Source organism: Pongo abelii, chromosome 5, assembly GCF_028885655.2.
Source record: "Pongo abelii isolate AG06213 chromosome 5, NHGRI_mPonAbe1-v2.0_pri, whole genome shotgun sequence".
Taxonomy (NCBI): Eukaryota; Metazoa; Chordata; class Mammalia; order Primates; family Hominidae; genus Pongo; species Pongo abelii.
The window spans coordinates 73184645-73204021 of record NC_071990.2 but is presented as its reverse complement, the minus strand read 5'-3'; the positions used below and the strand labels follow the sequence as shown (position 1 = coordinate 73204021).

The 19377-nt window shown below is 40.5% G+C and overlaps 1 protein-coding gene across 2 annotated transcripts in view; it reads right to left on the bottom strand.

The window, feature by feature from the left end:
- KCNQ5 (potassium voltage-gated channel subfamily Q member 5) overlaps window positions 1-19121 on the bottom strand; it is a 584694-nt gene extending 565573 nt beyond the window's left edge. For both annotated transcript variants that reach the window (XM_024248720.3, XM_024248721.3), the window contains exon 1: window positions 18064-19121. In XM_024248720.3, the coding sequence (XP_024104488.3) occupies window positions 18064-18461 (398 nt within the window). In that variant the 5' untranslated portion in view covers window positions 18462-19121. The remainder of the gene's footprint in view (window positions 1-18063) is intronic.
- Between the last annotated feature and the right edge of the window lie 256 nt (window positions 19122-19377).

Below are 19377 nucleotides of genomic sequence, written 5' to 3'. Positions count from 1 at the left end.
CACTCAAAAATAAAGAGATTATAAAATATGGCTTTATTTCTGAAGAAAAATCTTTTTGTTCAAGCTCAGAGAACTTGTACACACAACAGGAAATATCTGGCTCTATAATCTTGGCACCAAATACAATGCTGTTGTTAAATAAGTGTTATGCTAATTCACTTATTCACTCATTTATTCGTTGAACACATGTTTTTTCACATGTCTATTATTGCAGCATTTCCTCCTCTGAAGAGGCTATAGACTATATATGGTTACAAAGTATAAAAATTACTTTTTTTTTTTTTGCGCCAGCAATTATATAAGGAGCTTTAACACTTTGTCTCCTTATTTCCACATTTATCAGATGGTTGGTGCTTAGAGGGGTTTACGATTTGCCCAAGGTCAAGGTCACACATGTTCAATGTGTGTGACTTCTAGAAAATTTCTCATTCCCTTTACTTTGGCTACAAAGTTGCCAGACTTGGGTTAGGGCTCCATCTGCTTTTTAAAATTTACCCTGCACACTACTGTTAGAGAAATTCTCACAGTCTCACACACCAGGTAGCCTTCTACGTGATCATGCCTGAACTCTATCAGGGCCTTTGCAGTTGTCAAGACATCGTGTTATTTATCTCCCAACGTTGCCTTATCGTAGCTCCCAATGTTGCCATTCCAAACTTTTTTTTTAACCAACCTAAACTTTTATTTACCATAACTCCAGGATGTTGTTATTCTCAATTACTTTAATCTTTCCCCTTCTCAGGGAAGGGGGTTCCTGAGGCTTTTTTATTTGTACAGACCTCCAGCTGCTTGGAGAAATAAAAGTTTAGCTTTACTCTCTTGATTCCTAATCTACCATTCTCCCTCTCTCTTTACCCATTTATTTATCAATTATGCACCCTAATCTGTCTCCCTTCTCCTCTGCAAGCACTGTTTGGTGCGTTATCTCAAGCTCTTTAGAACTGCTTTGCACTTATCAGCATCTCTCTTAGAGACTGCAAGATTGCTTTCCAGCCAGATATCCCTGGTTTCATTCGAGGCTCCCTAAATATCACCCTCTCTTCTGGAGTCTCCATCCCAGTTATACAGTGATACTTTCAGGGACATTCCTCACCCTGCATGGTCCCTTTTGAAAAACTGATTGCTATGTCTGCACACAACCTAGTTGCTGGGTTGTTCTGGCCTTTTTTTTCCAGGACATCATGTTTCCTGTGAAATTGGATGTCCTCCTAACACACGGCACTGCAGATGCTATCCACTCCTAGAAGGCAAAGTTTTCTTCTAGGTTCTGGCCCCTAGCCTTCTATCCTGGCTTTCTACATTATCATACATTTTCACTTCTTTTCTTTGTAATATTTTTAACCCATTGCAATCCTTTGAGAGACAGTCTTCCTGTGGATGTTGTATTTTCCTAGTTTTTCTCTTCTTTGTCTCTTTTGCAAATCTTTCTCTTCTCATTTCCCAAGATGCCAGTATTCCCTAAATCTTTTTCCATACACTCTTCTTCTCCAAGCACCTTATTTCTTCATCCATCCCTCTACATTGGTAACTGATGATCCCCTGTCTTTCCCAAAGCCCAAACAGGCCACATGTCTGCTTGTGCTTGTTCTTTACCTAAAACAGAATTAAGTAACTTCTGCGTGCTCACAGTCACACTTGCTTGGAACCATGAACATTTTGATTCTTCCATCTCTTTTGCCAACCAGAAGCCAATGGAGAGCTAAGAACTCCAGTTCTCCCTTTGAATTTTCTCCTATTCTCCGTTTCTGCACATTCCCAGGGCTGACACTCCAGTCCAGGTCCTTGTCAAGCTGCACTGCCACTCCACTACCAGATGCTTACTGTAGAGCAACCACTAACTTTACATGTCACCCTTGAAACAAGTACAAAAACATAACAGATTTATTGTGAATAGGTCTTTTAAGTATATTATCACGTGCTCCAGAAATCTATATTAAGATTGCAGTGTGGAAAGGGAATTTGAATGAACAAGAAACAAAAAAAAATAGATATTTGCCTTTAACCTTTTTTGGAGAAAAAAAGTACAATCCTTCATTGATGACAATTGTAAATTATGATAGCTACCCTTCAATTAGAGGAATATTCTGTCTTCTCCAGTACAACCTGATAGTTTGATTATTCTTATTTATGGTTTTCTAGGCTACCTCACTTAGTGCCATCTATAAATGTATTTTTATTATCCACTTCCTGCCCTGAAGCCTGGAATAAAACTCCATACCCACTACCTCTGGAAAACAGCTCTCAGCAGCATGACCCAACTAGTTTAGGAAATGTAATTTGTAAAATAGCTCATCAAGTCCAATACTAGATGTAAAAGATCTGGAACCATGTAAGGGAATCTTTCCTGCTAGAGATACTGTGAAACTCTAACTTCCAATTTCAGGGGAATGACTGGGGCCATTCTATTGAGCAAAAGGAATAATGGGCTACTGAAGCATGGCCCAACCAAATTGGTAGCCTGAACTACTGTATAGGAGTCCACACGACTGGCACAAATATGATGACTACATAGTTTTCTTTCCTATAATGCTTCCTGTCCTACCTTTGAAAGGATTGCAGGATGATCTCAGTGCACAACTAAAGTAGGACCTACGTAACCAGGGTAGCTGCTTCGTTTGGGAAGATCCTAACCCATCTCATTTTGTTTATTTCTTGATGGATCTGAAGCTAAGGGAACTCACCCGGGTTTCTTCTAGAGAAAAATACTGGAATGCAAATTTGAATGTTAGAGCTTGTTAAAACTGTTTCCCCAAAACAAACTGTAATTTATTCTATGTCAAGGACTAGATGAGTAAGAGTAGGTGGTCCTTGGGTTCAGGATCCTATCGTGAAGGTTCTAAGTGAGTTCCCAAATGTCATTTGGATTGCCAATCAATTTCTCTGCCTTTTCCATTTGACATACCAAAACAGAACTATAGGATTTTATCATCAGGCATGATAAATTTAAAACTAGTTTAATCTCACTTGGCGATTCTTTAACCTGACTGCTGATCTAGGTCTGAAATCCATTTGAAGTATGCAGTCTTTAAAAGATGGATAAAAAGCACCTTAGAGATTGCAATGAACACACATTTCTAACACTTTTTGACCTTAGCTGCACTGGGAAGTACCACTCTTAGTTGAAGAAAAAAGCCATTTTCCACATGACTGGAGAAAGTTGAACAAATGGAAGAAGTGTTTCCAAAGTGTTCCAATAACACAATATGCACTGGGCACTTACTCATTCAATATTTGAGTGTCCACTCTATATTGTGTTCTTGGAAGGCTAGGTATAATATTTTCCTTTCATGTAATAGAATTAAGAGAACAATATTAGAAGCTTAAAGTGTATACTGAAAATAAACAGACACTTCATTTTGTTAAAAAAAAACACAACTTTTTGGTTTATATTATTGTTCTTAACCCATTTAGGGAGAAAAAAATAACATCTCCAAACAAAGTATTATCAAACAGCATTGGATTCTTTCTTATTTTTTTAAAATACTTTGGAGCAAATTAAACATACTCAGAATGTTTTATTAACTAGAACACTTAGTTTAACTAGTTTAATTACTACTGTTTAGAAATTACTATGATCAGTGGGAACTCCTGTGTTTGGTCTCACTGTGGGAACGCCCTGAGCAGAACGCCCACTTGCACAGGCAGCTGAATGCCAAGCTCCAAAGTTTCCCAAGGGGTCAAGAGAACTGGCAATCAGCAGTTCTGTACATGGTGATCCTGGAGTTTACCTTGTAAATCCCTTCAAAAGGAGCAATAGCTAATGCCACTGTAGAAAGGCCAAACTTTGCTTTTATCCTAAGTCAATTCAGAGAGATGGTTTTTGAGGCTCAGTAAACAGTAAATGAATATCCTTCTAGATGAAAATTTCTTGAGGGAATATGCTATGTCTTATTTATGTTAAGCCCTGTAGTTCCTACTCTAGGGCCTTACACTTAGCAAGAGGTCAGGTTATTAAACAAACATTGAAGAATTATATCCTAATTTTACAAACCAGAAAGCTGAGAAATGTAGCCAATGACTCAAAACATGGGGAGAAGAATCTAAATTCTCAACTCCATCCAATCCTCCTAGATTCATTCAGGTGTGAGAGAAAACAGGTTTAGAGAAATAGAAGCCTTAAACTTGTTTTTCATTCTAGAAAAGGTTATGAGAATTGCTTTCACGAGGTCTATGCTTTGGAAAAATTTTCAACCAGAAAAAAATGCAGGTGGTTTTCTATCTCCTATGTACTCCTATGATACATTTGCATTTTGAGACCATGCTTTAACCTCTCAATAAAACAGAAAAAGTACAGCTCTGTGATGCCAGATTATAGATCTATTCTTGGCTCACTGAGTAAAGAAACTCCTAATGATTATAACAGCCACTGGGGTAAATATTTTTAACTGATATTTAACTATGTTACAAATATATTTGGACTTCTTTATTGTGCATTTTTATATAATAATTCTACATGGCACAAAAACTAATTTCTAATTTATTTCTTAACTATATACTTCCAAAGTATATAGTCAACTTTCAAAGTAGTCAACTTCCAAAACGGAAGGTATAAACATTTAAAATTATTCACTGAATATCTGACTATTCCCAAATTTCAGAAATAATATATAGATGTTAGAAAACTTCAGCGATTTTAAGGCTTCACTCCTTATCTTCTAAGAAATTTGAGCATAACTAAAACCCCTAGAAAAATAGGGTTCTCCCCTTATACTTCTAAAATCCACATTTTCTAGAAGTCTCTATTAATTACCATAGAGCAATATGTAAATTAGGTACCCAGTCTACTTAGGCAGTACACTCTTAGAGCATGTAATTAGAAATTCAAGCCTCTCTTAAGAACAGACAGCTTTCAGAGGAAGAGAAAGTAACATTTTGTACAAAGAAATGGGGAGAAACACCATTCCAGAAAGGTAGAAGCACAGAGAGAAAGAAAAAAAAAAAAACTAGGAGCAATTTAACTGGAGGAAAAATACAATTAGACCAAGGGGAAAGGGAAAGTAAGAAACATCCAGGGAAAATGTAAATGTGGAAGGGGAGAGAGAATAGCATGGAAGTTGAATGAAATATGTTCACACTAGTGTAAAGAAAATGAGTATTTATTATTTTAAAGAGAAGAAAAAAATCAAAAAATCAGTTTGGAGTAAACATGTTCTATATTCAGCCATTATGAGACTTAAATGAAGCAATGATGCTATTTTGTAGTGAATCTTAGGTATTCCATGATGACTGTATAAATTGGGAATTTAATGTTTATAGGAAATTACATTAAGAAATTATTATTCAGGGCCAAGCACAGCAGCTCATGCCTATAATCCCAGCACTTTGTGAGGCCAAGGCGGGAGGATTGCTTGAGCCCAGGAGTTCAAAACCAGCCTGAGCAACATAGTGAGACCCTGTCTCTACAAATCATAAAAAAAAAATTAGCTGGGCATGGTGATCTGTGCCTGTGGTCTCAGCTACTCAAGAGGCTGAGATGGGAGAATTGCTTGAGCATGGATGATGGAGGCTGCAGTGAGCTGTGATTGTACCACTGCACTCCAGCCTGGGTGACAGAGACTCTGTCTCAAAAAAAAAAAAAAAAAAAAGAGTGAGGGGAACAAATTATTATTCAGATAATCAATACAAGTTGCTATGCAATACAAACTAGTAGAATTTAAGGAAATTCCTGTTCGGAAAAATAAAGTTAAACATTCAAATAGTTCCACTGGTGGTAATAAGCTAGGTGAATTTTGATTAAAAATAAAGAATGAAGGTCGGGCGCAGTGGCTCACGCCTGTAATCCGAGCACTTTGGGAGGCTGAGGCAGGTGGATCACCTGAGGTCAGGAGTTCGAGACCAGCCTGGTCAAGACGACAAAACCCCATCTCTACTAAAAATACAAAAACATTAGCCAGGCATGGTGGTGGGAGCCTCTAATCTCAGCTACTCGGGAGGCTGAGGCAGGAGAATTGCTTGAACCTGGGAGGCGGAGGTTGCAGTGAGCCGAAATCGCACCACTGCACTCCAGCCTGGGCAACAGAGTGACACTCTGTCTCAAAAACAAACAAACAAACAAAAGCAAACAAACAAACAAAACCAAAAGAATGAAAACCTGGGCATAATGCCCTATATAGGATACAAAAGAAAGAGGGTACTTTGGTTTCTTTACATACACAAACTATTTATAAAGAATTAGATAAAAACCAAATTAGAATACAATGTAATAACGTAATTAAGGAATAAAGTACATAGTCCAAATAATAAAGGCTATGGGAGGTGCATAATGGTAAGAAAATAAGCTAGCACCGTCAGAAAAATATTTAAAGAAAAATTAGAACTTAAGCTGGTTAGAATGTGAAGGCAGAGAAACAAACATGCTTGATACAAAGTTAAAAGTAATTCCTTGATACTACGTAATAAGGCATTTTAACTATAATTCATTTATTCAACAAACATTTATTGTGCACACACTATATTGCTGAGAGCTATACTAGACCCCAAAGTAGTTTTTATAATTACTCTACCCATCTGATATGAGGAGCCCTGGGCCCACACATACCATCCACAATCAAGATTATAGCGGCCTAAGCTCTTTAGTTTAATTAGGTCCCACTTGTCAGTTCTTGGTTTTGCTTCCGTTGCTTTTGGGGACTTAGTCAAAAATTCTTTGCCAAGGCTGATGTTGAGAAAACTATTTCTTAGGTTTTCTTCCAGGATTTTTCTAGTTTGAGGTCTTATATTTAAATCTTTAATCCATCTTGAGATAATTTTTGTATATGGTGAAAGGCAGGGGTCCAGTTTAATTCTTCTGCATATGGCTAGCCAGTTATCCCAGCACCATTTATTGAACTGGAGAGCCCTCTCCCCATTACTCGTTTTTGTTGGCCTTGTTGAAGATCAGATCGTAAGTGTGCCACTTTATTTCTGAGTTTTCTATTCTGTTCCATTGGTCTATGTGTCTGTTTTTGTATGAGTACCACACTGTTTTGTTTGGTATAGCCTTATAGTTTGAATTCAGATAGTGATGCCTCCAGCTTTGTTCTTTTTGCTTAGGATTGCTTTGGCTATTCGGGTTCTTTTTTGGCTCCATATGAATGTTAGAATAGTTTTATCTAATTCTGTGAAGAATGGCATTGTAGTTTGACAGGAATAACATTGAATCTGTAATTTGCTTTGGGCAGTGTGGCCATGTTAACAATACTGATTTTTCCAATCCATGAGCATGGAATGTTTCTCCATTTATTTGTGCCGTCTCTGATTTGTAAACAGACAACTTACAAAATGGGAGAAAATATTCACAATCTATGCATCTGACAAAGCTCTAATATCCAAAGTCTATGAACTTAAACAAATCAACAAGCAAAAAACAACCCTATTAAAAAGTGGGCAAGGGACATGAACAGACACTTCTCAAAAGAAGACATACGAGCGGCCCCCAAGCATACGAAAAAATGCTCATCATCACTAATTCTCAGAGAAGTTCAAATCAAAACCACAATGAGATACCATCTCATACCATCAGAATGATTATTATTAAAAAGCCAAAAAACAACAGATGCAGGTGAGACTGCAGAGAAAAGGGACCACCTATACACTGTTAGTGGGAATGTAAATTAGTTGAGTCACTGTGGAAAGCAATTTGGAGATTTCTCAAATAAATTAAAACAGAACTACCATTTCACCCAGCAATCCCATTACTGGGTATATACCCAAAGGAAATAGACCATCATACCAAAAAGACACACACACTCATATGTTCATTGCCATGCTACTCACAATAGCAAAGACATGGAATCAACCTAGGTGCCCATCAATGGTGGATTGGATGAAAAAAAAATGGTACATATACACCATAGCATTCTATGCAGCCATAAAAAAGAATGAAATCATGTCCTTTGCCGCAACATGGATGTAGCTGGAAGCCATAATCCTAAGTGAATTAATGTAAGAAAAGAAAACCAAGTACCACATGTTCTCACTTAGAAGTGTGAGATAAATACTAAGCACATACAGATGTAAACATGGGAACAATAGACACTTGGGACTACTAGAAGCGGGAGGAAGAGAAGAGCCACGGGTTGAAAAACTAACTATTGGGTACTATGCTCACTACCTGGATGCAATATACCCATGTAACAAACCTGCACAAGTACCCCCGTCTCTAAAATAATAGTTGATTTTTTTAAAAAAAGAAAAAAACCTGGCCGGGCGCGGTGGCTCACGCCTGTAATCCCAACACTTCGGGAGGCTGAGGCGGGCGGATCACGAGGTCAGGAAATGGAGACCATCCTGGCTAACACGGTGAAACCCCGTCTCTACTAAAAATACAAAAACAAAATTAGCCAGGGGTGGTCGCGGGCGCCTGTAGTCCCTGCTACTTGGGAGGCTGAGGCGGGAGAATGGTGTGAACCCAGGAAGCGGAGCTTGCAGTGAGTCGGGATCGCGCCACTGAAATCCAGCCTGGGCGATGGAGTGAGACTCCATCTCAACAAAAAAAAAAAAAAAAGAAAGAAAGAAAGAAAAAATCTAAAACTCTAACAGGCAAAGTAACGGAAATAAAATATAGTGGATAAGCAGATAAGCATGTGTGGCTCTCGGCCAACCTGCCTTGGTTCAAAGCCCTGTTCTGCCATTAACTCAGTAGCTGACTTTGGACAGGTTACTAAACCTCCCCCTACTTTGGCATTCTGGTTTGCTGAAAGGAAGGTGATAACACTAATATTACTTATTAGGGTTATTCTGAGGAAAAAAAGAATTAATGTGCATAAAGCATTTAGAACAATGTCCAGCACAGAATCATTAAAATGATTATTTGTGATAAAAAAACTTCTTCTTTATAACTTTATTCTCTCCTGATTTTCCTTTTAGCCTTGTATTTCCTTGTAGCTAGTGTCCAATCTCCCTTTTATTCTTGCCAAACTAAGTGAACATATGGCCTAAATATGCTGTTTCCTCTCCTCACTTCTGATTCATTTCTCAGCTAACAGCAATCTGCCTCTGCCCTCACTGCTTCACTGAAGGTTAACACTGATGAGTTTATAAAATCACTGAAGAATACCACATTGCCAGATCCAAAGGTAATTTCTGATGGGTCTTTATCTTACTAAACCACTCTCTACATTTCAGAGTTGGTTACTTTTATTTTTTTTGAAACTCTTTCAATACCCTTTGTTTCCACAACCCTGACCATCTTTTTGTCTAGTGTTTCCTTATAGCCTCCTGTCTACTCCATTTCATTCCTTGTTTCCTTTGCTTATCAATTAAATGTTGGTATTCTCTAGATTTCCATCCTTGACCTCCTACCCTTTATCTTTATTTGCCTTCCTCGTGATTTTAACTCCTGTCTGTATTTTACATCTTTTAAATAATCATCCAAGAGCTGCTGTATATTTATAGTTGGAATTCCCACAGGCACCAAAAGCTCAGCATTTCCAAAGCTAAACTCATTTTATCACCCCTGCAATTCGCCAACCTGTTGTTCCACCTCTACTGATTTCAGTCAATAGCACCACTATTTATCCAAGCACCCAATCCAATAATCTGGAAATAACAAATCTGTATCTCTTAATCTTCCACATTCAATCATTCACTAATACATTTCAACTCTATTGTCACACCCTTCCCCCATCCTTCCTACCACTGCCCCAGTCTAAGTCCCAATTATCTCTTGCTTCAGTTGGAACAACAGTTTTAAAATGTATCCTCTACCTCCAGTTTTGTCTCCCTCAAGCCATCACTGATAGAGCTAGTAGAATCACCAGTCTAAAATGGAAATCCAATGACATTACTATTTGCCTAAATCCTATCTTCCTCAAACATTGCCCATCACATAGAGAATAAAATCCTAGACCTTTATCATATAAATACAGCCTTCTACCACATTGTCTCTATTTTTCCCTCTAGTTTCAGTGACAGCCACCATGCTAATTGTTAATATGTATATATTAAACATTATGTACACATATACTATACATATAACACCTTGAAGTAATATTTTATTCCTATTTTATAGATTAAGAAACTGGTACTGATATTTTATAGATTAAGAAACTGGTACCTGTATAGGAAAAGTAAAGTTGATCATTAAATCTAAATCTGTCATATTCTCCAATGGATTTCTTTGAGGTCAGGTCTACATCGTTCCTTTCTTTGAACCACCAGCATCTAGCACATTACCTGGCATTCATAATGGCTGTTAAGCAAATGTTAAACTAAATTGACTGTTCAAAAAGAGAAATGATGGATTATAACATTATAATTAGATTATCCAGCCACTGACTGAAGAAGGAATAGGGATTCTAGAATTACCTCACAGGTACAATAAATGAGAACAATGACCACTATGACTGAGTTTGTAAAAAGTGTATATCTCTTCATCACGTAAAAATTTAATTATCTTTCAAATTATGAGATAAGCTCTATATTATCAAGAGTAAATTTAATGTTCTTTTTATTTCTAAATTGCATTTTATTCAAGTGTTTTTTACTTTTAGAGGATCAAAACAAAGGGAAATAGACATATTTACACTAACACAAATTCTCTGCTAAAAGATAACAGTATGTATGTGCACATGTTGCATGTGTATTTGTATGAGTATGAAATATATATGCACAATACACAAATGTATATGACGAAAAACTTCAAGCTATTTTTAAGTTTAGAAATTGATGACTTTAATAACATTTAGGAAGCTCATTCTTCAGACACACTGATTGCAAAGGATTAAAAGATCACCTGAAACTCTGAGACCATCAAAGAATTTTTTTAATTATGAAAAAAAGTGCAGATGTGTGGCCAATCTTTCTCCCAGGTTGCAATCAAATAAAACTTCAAATAACGCACTCATAAATGGCTGAAGAAAAAGGAAATTAAAATGAAAACACATACATATTAAGCATAACTGTGAGCTGTGACTGTTCAACAATTGGGCTTCAAGTAGTTTCACACCATTGGGCTAGGATAAAACATGCTCTGCTGGCATTTTCATCTGCCAAAATAGCCATTTGCAATTAAAAATTAAAACTGGCACTACTTCTTTGCAAGCAATTTTCAGAAGGCTGCTGGCTATCTTTCTTGTTTATAGTGTTTTTTTGTATCAGTCCTTCATTTCATTTTGAAATACCCTTTTCATTTTTTTTCCTTTTAGGCTATCATATTCCCAGTACTAATATTGTAACACTTTTCAACATTTCTAATTGTAATATGGTCTTCAAGTACAATAGCATGGTTTAGATTTCTAAAGACTGATTAGAAGAGGATGAAACATTTTATATATCAGCACAGTATAAAGCAGTATAACTTCTACAAGGCCTCTGTAGACTTGAGAGAAATCAGTGATTTTTTAAAGGAATGCAGGAGCAAAAAGAATATGTAAACATCAGTCTCTATAGACATAAACTTAATTCAGAATAGAATATATATGTAAGTAGTAAAGTAACTCATTAGGTCTAAGTGAGTCTGACACATAGAATGGCCAACAGAGTAAAATTCCATCTGCCACAAGGGAACTAATAGTGTATTTTGGAGATCTGGGGTGTCAGTAAATGAATCAGTGTGTATGGAGCATCTTTTATGTGACAGGCAGTGTTCTGGGTGCTGGTGATATAATAATGAATAAGACAGAAACCCCTGCCTTTAAAGAACTGGGGGTCAGGGGAGAGGCAAGCAATAAACAGATCCTCCTCCAAGCAGAGGAGGAGTGATGTGTTCTGTTAAGTCTTTAGGAAGATCACTTTGGGCCAGGTGTGGTGGCTCATGCCTGTAATCCCAGCACTTTGGGAGGCTGAGGTGGGCAGATCACTTGAGGTCAGGAGAATGAGACTAGCCTGGCCAACATAGCGAAACCCCATCTCTACTAAAAATACAAAAACAATTAGCCAGGTATGACGGCGCACGTCTGTAATCCCAGCTACTCAGGAGGCTGAGGCAGCAAAATCGCTTGAACTTGGTAAGCTGAGGTTGGAGTGAGCTGAGATCGCACCACTGCACTCCAGCTTGGGCAATGGAGTGAGGCTCCATCTCAAACAAACAAGAAGAAAGAAAGATAACTTTGGCTACTATGTAGCACAGAGACCTTGGGGATTTAGGAATTAAGTTAAAGCAACTAGTTAAGAGGCAACCCTCAAGCTAAGAGAAGAGGAAAGGAAATGATAAAAAGATCAGATTGCTTCTTATTCCAAATACTCTTTCTCTTTTATGATAGCATTTTAGACTCTCTACAGTATCCTCCACCATCTCGGATCACAGACACGATTGTGCCCATATCACAGATGAAGATTTGGAGACCCAGAAGTGTGAAATGACTTACAGAATTAATTAGTGGCAAAGCTACAAGCAAAGCACTAATCTCCTACTTCTAGTCCCACATCTTTTTTCTTTTAAATGAATCGTCAGTATCTTACTTCTAAGAAAACTAAAAAGACTTGGTAGTTCTTTCAGCTTTGGCTCACCCTGAAGCTCCTCTGTGGAAGGCTTACAAGGAAAATTATTTACTTACTCAATTAAGCAAGCATTTATGGAGGGTCTACTAGACACAAGGCACCTTGTTAGGCACTTAATATTTAGAAATAAGTAGAAATTTCACTGTATGGAATCTCGCTCTCATGTGGAAGAGACAGACCAAGTAGCCCACGATGACAGTACAATGGGGGAAGCACCATTATAATGACATTGGTAGAGTGCCATGGAACCTGAAACAAGGGGCACCTAACTCATCCTGGCAGAGGGAAGGGAACTGTTTGGAAATATACCCAAGAGGAAGTGATCTTTGAACATACTTTGAAGAAACATTAGGAGTTTAATAGCAAGGGTGCAAGATGTGGGGAGAATCCAAGAAAACAGCATGAGCAAACACACGGTGGTGAGACACAGGGTGGAGCAGTGCAGTAAGGGTGGGGCTTAGAGTGCCTATTAGAGGGGAGTAGCTATACAGTAGTCTATGCCCTGAGGGTCTTGTGTGAACTCTTCCAAGGAATCTGGAGTCTAACCTACACTACTGTGTCCATTTTCCCAAGTCTTAACCACTCCTCAGTCCACTTGAATCATATTTATGACCCTTGGCACTCCACTGAAGCTGCAGCAGCAAAGGCCACCAGTGGCCTCCTTCATAAGAAATCCAATGAAACCTTACCTAACTTTTCTAGTCCTTTCTGCAGCATTGGAAACTGCTGGCCATAACCTTTTTTCCATATGCATCTTCCTTTGCTTTCATGAAAATAAGATCTCCCAGATTTTCCCTTGGCCTTTGGGTTGCTGTAAAGCTTTTCCCAGGTTCTTCCATTGGCTCTCTTACTTTTTCATCCACTGCTTGGTGTTGGTGTTCCCCAGTCTCTGGCTTCCACTATGCCCTCACTCACTCTATATATTCTTTGGACTATCTCATTTTTTCTACTCATTGCTTTAACTACCGCAAAACTGACATAGGCTTTCAAAGCTAAATATCTGGTTATATATTTAGATTAAACTCCAGATTTGTAAATGATTCCATTCATTCAAAAATATTTTATTGAGTGTTATCTATGTGCCAGAAACAGTTCTGGTTGCTGATCTAACATGGTTGGAAATAGACTGTGCCTTGTTCACTGCTATGTTCCCACCACTTAAAATCTCCACCTGAATGACTCAAAAACATCTAAAGCCCAACATGTTCAAATCCAAACCCATTATATTCGCCAGAATATGTGCCCTTCACTCTTTGTCCCATATATTAGTGAATGGCACTTCCATTCCTCAAATCAACCAAGTCAGAATCATCTTCCTCATACCACATGTCAGACTGGTGAAAACAATCTGCAAATTTTATCTCCTTAACATTTCTTTGGTTAAACTCCTCCTTCTCAACCCCACAGTTACTGCCTTAGTTCCTTAGGCAATCATCTCTCACCTTTCTAGTATGATCCACAGCATATAGTCGATAGTCAACAGACATTTACAGAATAAGTTTATGAATAAATGAATGCAACAATGAATGGAAAATTTGCATAATTGGTATCATCTCCTTATAGGCCATATTGACTCCATTTTGCACTCCAATTTATTTGCTGAACTAATGAAAGGCAGATCTTTCCAAAATTTATATCTGATTATGTCATTCCCCTGATTATCACCATTCAATGACCACTACTGCCTACAGGATAAATACCAGATTCTATGGTCAGCATCTGAAGCTATCCAAGAGACTGGTGACTTGCCTTTTGCTCTATCACCATTTCTTGTGGCTTTCCTCACCCTGAAAATACTTAACAGTACCTAGAATTACTGCGCTGATTCACAACTCCATATCTTTACTCAAGCTGTTTTCTCTGTCAAGATTGTTCATTCCCTCCTGAAAATTAACTACTCATTTTTGGAAACTCAGCTTACATCTCAATTCCCCTTTGAAGCCTGTGCTGACTTTTCTGCCCAGGCTTCACTTCTTTTTCTTTTCTCATGTCACTTTGTAACCTCTCTCTCTAAGCACACCAATAACATTGTTTCACACTTGTTCACAGGCTTGTAGTAGTCCCTTGCTGGCGTCTTTTCCTTCCTCCAGAGTGGAGGCCTTTGCCTTGTTAATTTGGGAATTAGCACATATTACACACTCCAATAATTGTAGATGGATAAATAGATGAAGGAGTAGATGATGAGAGTCATGGAAATATTTTAGGCAAGGGGATGATATGGTAAGATTTGCATTTTACGAACAATACTATGATGTTAGAGCAGAGAGAAGGCTGAGAACAGAAACCAGATAATCAGGCAGGAGAATATTACAAATCATCTAATGGAGAGGTAAGAAACAGAATGGAATAGAAGTGGTAAAGAAGAAAAGGGAATGTATTTGAAAAATACCTATAAAGTAAACAAACCGTATTTAATGACCTTTTGTCTGACCAGAGGGAGTAAGTATGAGAAAAAGGATGACTTCAGAGCTCCTAGCTTGGGTGACTTCTTGTCTCCTTGTTTAATATCTATAAATTCACATCCATAGCATTAAGTCAGGCAAAGATACATTAGGCAAAGTGATCAATTACATGTATCTGCAACACCATTTCCCATGTAACTTCTCAGAGCCACATTTGCTGCATCAATGCAAATTTATATACGAAGCCCCATCCTGTGTTCTCTACTACCGTCATTATTCTTCAAAATTTTCCTTAAACGAGGAGGAATTAAAAAGGGACAAACAACATTCAAGGAAATGAGTCACCTCATGTTTGAATAGCACACTAATAAAATGAAGAAAAGTTGAAGATAGGAAATATGGCTGTCAGGTAAATCCTAAAGAATAGTAAGGGCAAGGATCTCCTAATCTCCACTAATTTATAAAGTTTAAGGGAAAATATTTGAAGTAGATCATCCCTTGCCCTGTCCAGCCATCCTATCAATAGGCTAAGATATGTACTCTTGAAAAGACATTTTATAACCCTAAAATACCATTATAATAATTATTTTTGCATAAATAATAGAAATTTATATTTACCTCAAGCATAACTTTAAACATGCTTTTCTTGTTTCTTGGCAGTGAAAACACTGGTCGACCAAGTAAATTCACCCCGAAGTACCTCATTAATCACAGTGCACTTGTTCTTGGCAAGAACTTTAATATGCTACAAATACTGTTATTAAAATAAGATTTGGGGATTCCCAGGCTGGCAGGGAATTAGTTAGTTACACCTCTCTCAAAATTATTTTATTGGGGTCTAGTTAAACTTACAGCATAAAGCAACTTCGATAAATGAACGTAATGTGTAAAGTCTGGCTATTCTAAAGCTCATTTAAAATCACAAGCAGCAACTTCCAAAGATGGCCTCTTTCCTCAGGGTCTGCTTAGTTGTGCACAATCCTCCCAGAAGATGATACTATCCATTCCCTCTTTGTGCTAATGTGGATATAGCACCCCTATCTAATTGCTGAGGCATTGCAGTTTCAGACTCTAAAATGTATAATGCAAAACTTCACATTTGCTACATCTATTAAGTACACAATTTATTTCCTGTCTACTACTAAAGATACTGCTAGACTGATAAAGCTTGGTAGATAGAGAAGTATCCAACCTTGAACCTTTGGAAAAATCATTTATCAATGTTTTAAAATTCTGTAAGCCCATACAAACCTGTTAACACCAACACATGGAAAAGAAAATGTTGCATTGCAAGTTCTCATTCATGTTCAAGAACAAGTTAGGAGATGCAAAGTATGCGCACCAACCAACGCTTTCTTTAACTCTCTCTGAATATACAATGCATAATATAAAAAAAGAAAGGCTAGAAATGTTTTGAGCATACTGTTGTAAAGAAAAAAACCATAACCTATACAGTATATATATTTGCTACCAAATTGAGCATCTTAATTGCTAAATTATTTCAGTATATTCTGACAGGTCAAAATAATTTACCAGGCTTATTAAGTAATATGTTTAATTATATATCAGGTCAGAGGAGATTAACATGAAAAGTGTCAGTTGCATTTCTCTATCATTATCCTAACCACATTTAAATAAATGTGAATTTTACATAAAAGTTACACTTTTTGATGTAATAATGATGCAACACAACCGTTCTCCTTGCGTGCATTGTAAAACGGAAAGTTGGCTGGAATATTCTGCCTAATGCTACATGTTCACATCAATCTGGGACTGTAAAATTTTCCAGACACCAGAGCCCCACAGATTGTAGACTCCACCAATTTCCTGACTCTTATGTGGGTGAATTCCAGGTTCACCTAGTTACAAAACCAGCCCTTCTTCCATGTTATTTCAAAACACGTTTCTGGTGTTGATGCTAATTCTACATTCCAGGAGAGAGCTACGTATGGTTGACACAACTTATTTCTAAAAGAAACCTAGTCCGTGTGCTCAAAACTTATTTTACTAGGAAACAAGGAATGTATCAGCAAGTATCTGCAACTTTCTCTACTGGTCTTCTAAGGTTGATATCTTTATATTTCATCTTAACAAAAAAGAAGCAGAAATAATAATACTAAAAAAAGAGGAAGCAAAAGAAGAAGAGGAAGAAAAAAGAATTAGACACGAGGTAACATTATAAAAACAACCTTAAAATGCCCAGATAAACGTAACTCTAATAGGAGACTGAATGAATGGACTTTGTGGGAAAAACAGTAGTAAACTTTAAAGCCACTGAAAGGTTTTAAATGCCTAAGGGAAAAATAAACATTTGCTTCCAATCATTTTCTCATTAAGCATTCTCTGCTAGATGGAGAAGGCTTACTTCACACACACACACACACACACACACACACACACACACACTCTCTCTCTCTCTCTCTCTCTCTCTCTCTCTCTCTTTGACTCCGCGCCACAAACGGGGACTTAACCCACTGCCCGATCTCTGTCCGAGGCGACCCATTTGCGCTTCTGCTATCGCACCTCTGCCCGCGTTTCTGCGCCCCAGGTTCCCCGCTGCCTCCCCGCCCCCTGCAGCGCGGAAGCGTTGCTTCGCCTGGCCTGCTGGCCTCCTCTAGACCTTGGCCACCTTCTCCGTGGCAGGAAGGGCTACATGCACTGACAGATTTTCCGTTGGTGGTGGCTGGGTGGTGGCGAGGCGTGTTTCCGGGCGCACTTAAAACCTAGCAGCTCTCTCCAAGTAGCAGCTTCCCCTACTCCGCCCCTAGGACTGAGGACCTAGCTCTCGGTGCCCCCTCACTTCTCCCCGTCCTACCCCGCCATCACCTCCTAACCTCTCCAATATACTCTCAAGCCTCACACGGGCGCCTGTCCTCCCTTTGCATTCCCTAGCTCCCGGGCGCCCCGTTCGGTTGAAGTTTACGTATCTTGGGACCTAATTGCTCCCAATTATCCGCGCAGCCTAAGTCCCACGTCTGCCTGGCTCTCGTCCCGGGAGCCTGAAGCTACCGGGCAGTTCATTGGGTGTCCTCGGGGAAAAGGTTCAAGCTGTAGAGATGAGAGAAGTGGGGCTGGGGGAGGGGAGATGCTCCAGAAGGAAGACCACGAACACGTGCGAAGAAATAAAAGCCACCACGTGTGCACGCGCGCGGGGCCCAAGGGCGCGAGCGCGGAGCACGCCCCGGGGGGCCAGGGACAGTGGTCCCCTGGAGCGGGCATAGCAGGGGGCGCGGGTACTCACACGAAAGCGTGGTAGATGAACGCCCAGCCGCGGGGTCTCTCCAGCACGTTGTACAGGTAGTTCTGCACCCGCCGGTACTTGACGTTGCGCCGGCAGCTCTGGCTACTCGTGTAAGAGAGCGGCTTCCCCAGCAGGCTCATCCGGGCCCCCTGCTTGCCCCGGCGGCTCTCCCTCAGGCCACCGCCGCCGCCACCGAGCGTGGCCGCGCGGGTGCCCAGCAGTAGCAGGCCGTCGCCCCTGGCGGCTGCCGAGTTCAGCAGCACCCTGCCCCGGCCCGACTCCACATCCTTCATGCCGCTGCCCAAGCGCCCCCCGCCCGCCGCCGCCGCCGCTGCGCCGCTCTTCACCCAGAGCCCGGCGGCGCCGCCCTCCTCTCCTCCCGCGTGGTGGCGGGGCATGGCATCACCACGGGCACCGCGAGGGGGCCGCCAGCGCCTGCGGCGGGGGCAGCGGCCTCATGTGCGCCGGCGGGTTTCAAGGAGGAAGCCGGCGGCCGACGGGGCGCCCGCCAGCCAGAGACCTCTGAGCCGGGGGCGGGGAAGCAGGCAGCCAGCAAACCGCCCGGGCTTCGGGGCGGGAAAGGAGGGGCTGCAGAGGAGGCCAAGGAGTCCCAATTTCTAACAGCCTTTAGCTTCGAATTCTAAATCCGGACCTGTTTGGGGCGTCACTTTGAGAGGGTTTCTCTTGCTCCCTCATTCCCGCGACTACCACTCCCTCCTTCCCAAAGTGCCCCCGGGGATAGAGTGGGGGAGTGCGGGGCGCTCCGAGGCGCGCTCCCACGCGCGCACACCCAGCTCCAGGCTTCCCCTTCCCTCTCTCCACTCCCCACGCCCTGCAGCGAACCGGCCCCAGAAGCCCCTCTCCGAGGCGCGAGTTTGGTTTGGTTCTGGCGGGGGCTTTGCAGCTGTCCGGAAGGTGAAGTCAGCCTTGTGTCCTGAGGAGAAACTGGAGATGCAGGTCCCTGTGCTCTCCCGCTGCTACGTCGCTGCGCCGGATTCTGCCATCCTTCCGCAAGGGGTGAGAGCGGGAACAGCCCTGCCCTGCCCTCCAGGTATTAGCTAGCCTGGAGGCTGCAGCGCAAGGTAACGCTCCGGGAAGTGGCACTCGGGTCCCCGCACACGGGCGAGTCCTCAGCAGTTCAGTGGACAGACTCGAAGGACGCGGCTGCCAAGTCCGCGAGGCAAGGACCAGGCATCTTCCCGCGCCTCACTCCAGCCTGCGGACTGTGACTTTCCATCCCAGTATCAGACAACAAGCCCGCGAGTAACTGAACATCCTTTCCAGTCCATGGGTGGGGTGTGGAAAGGGCGTACA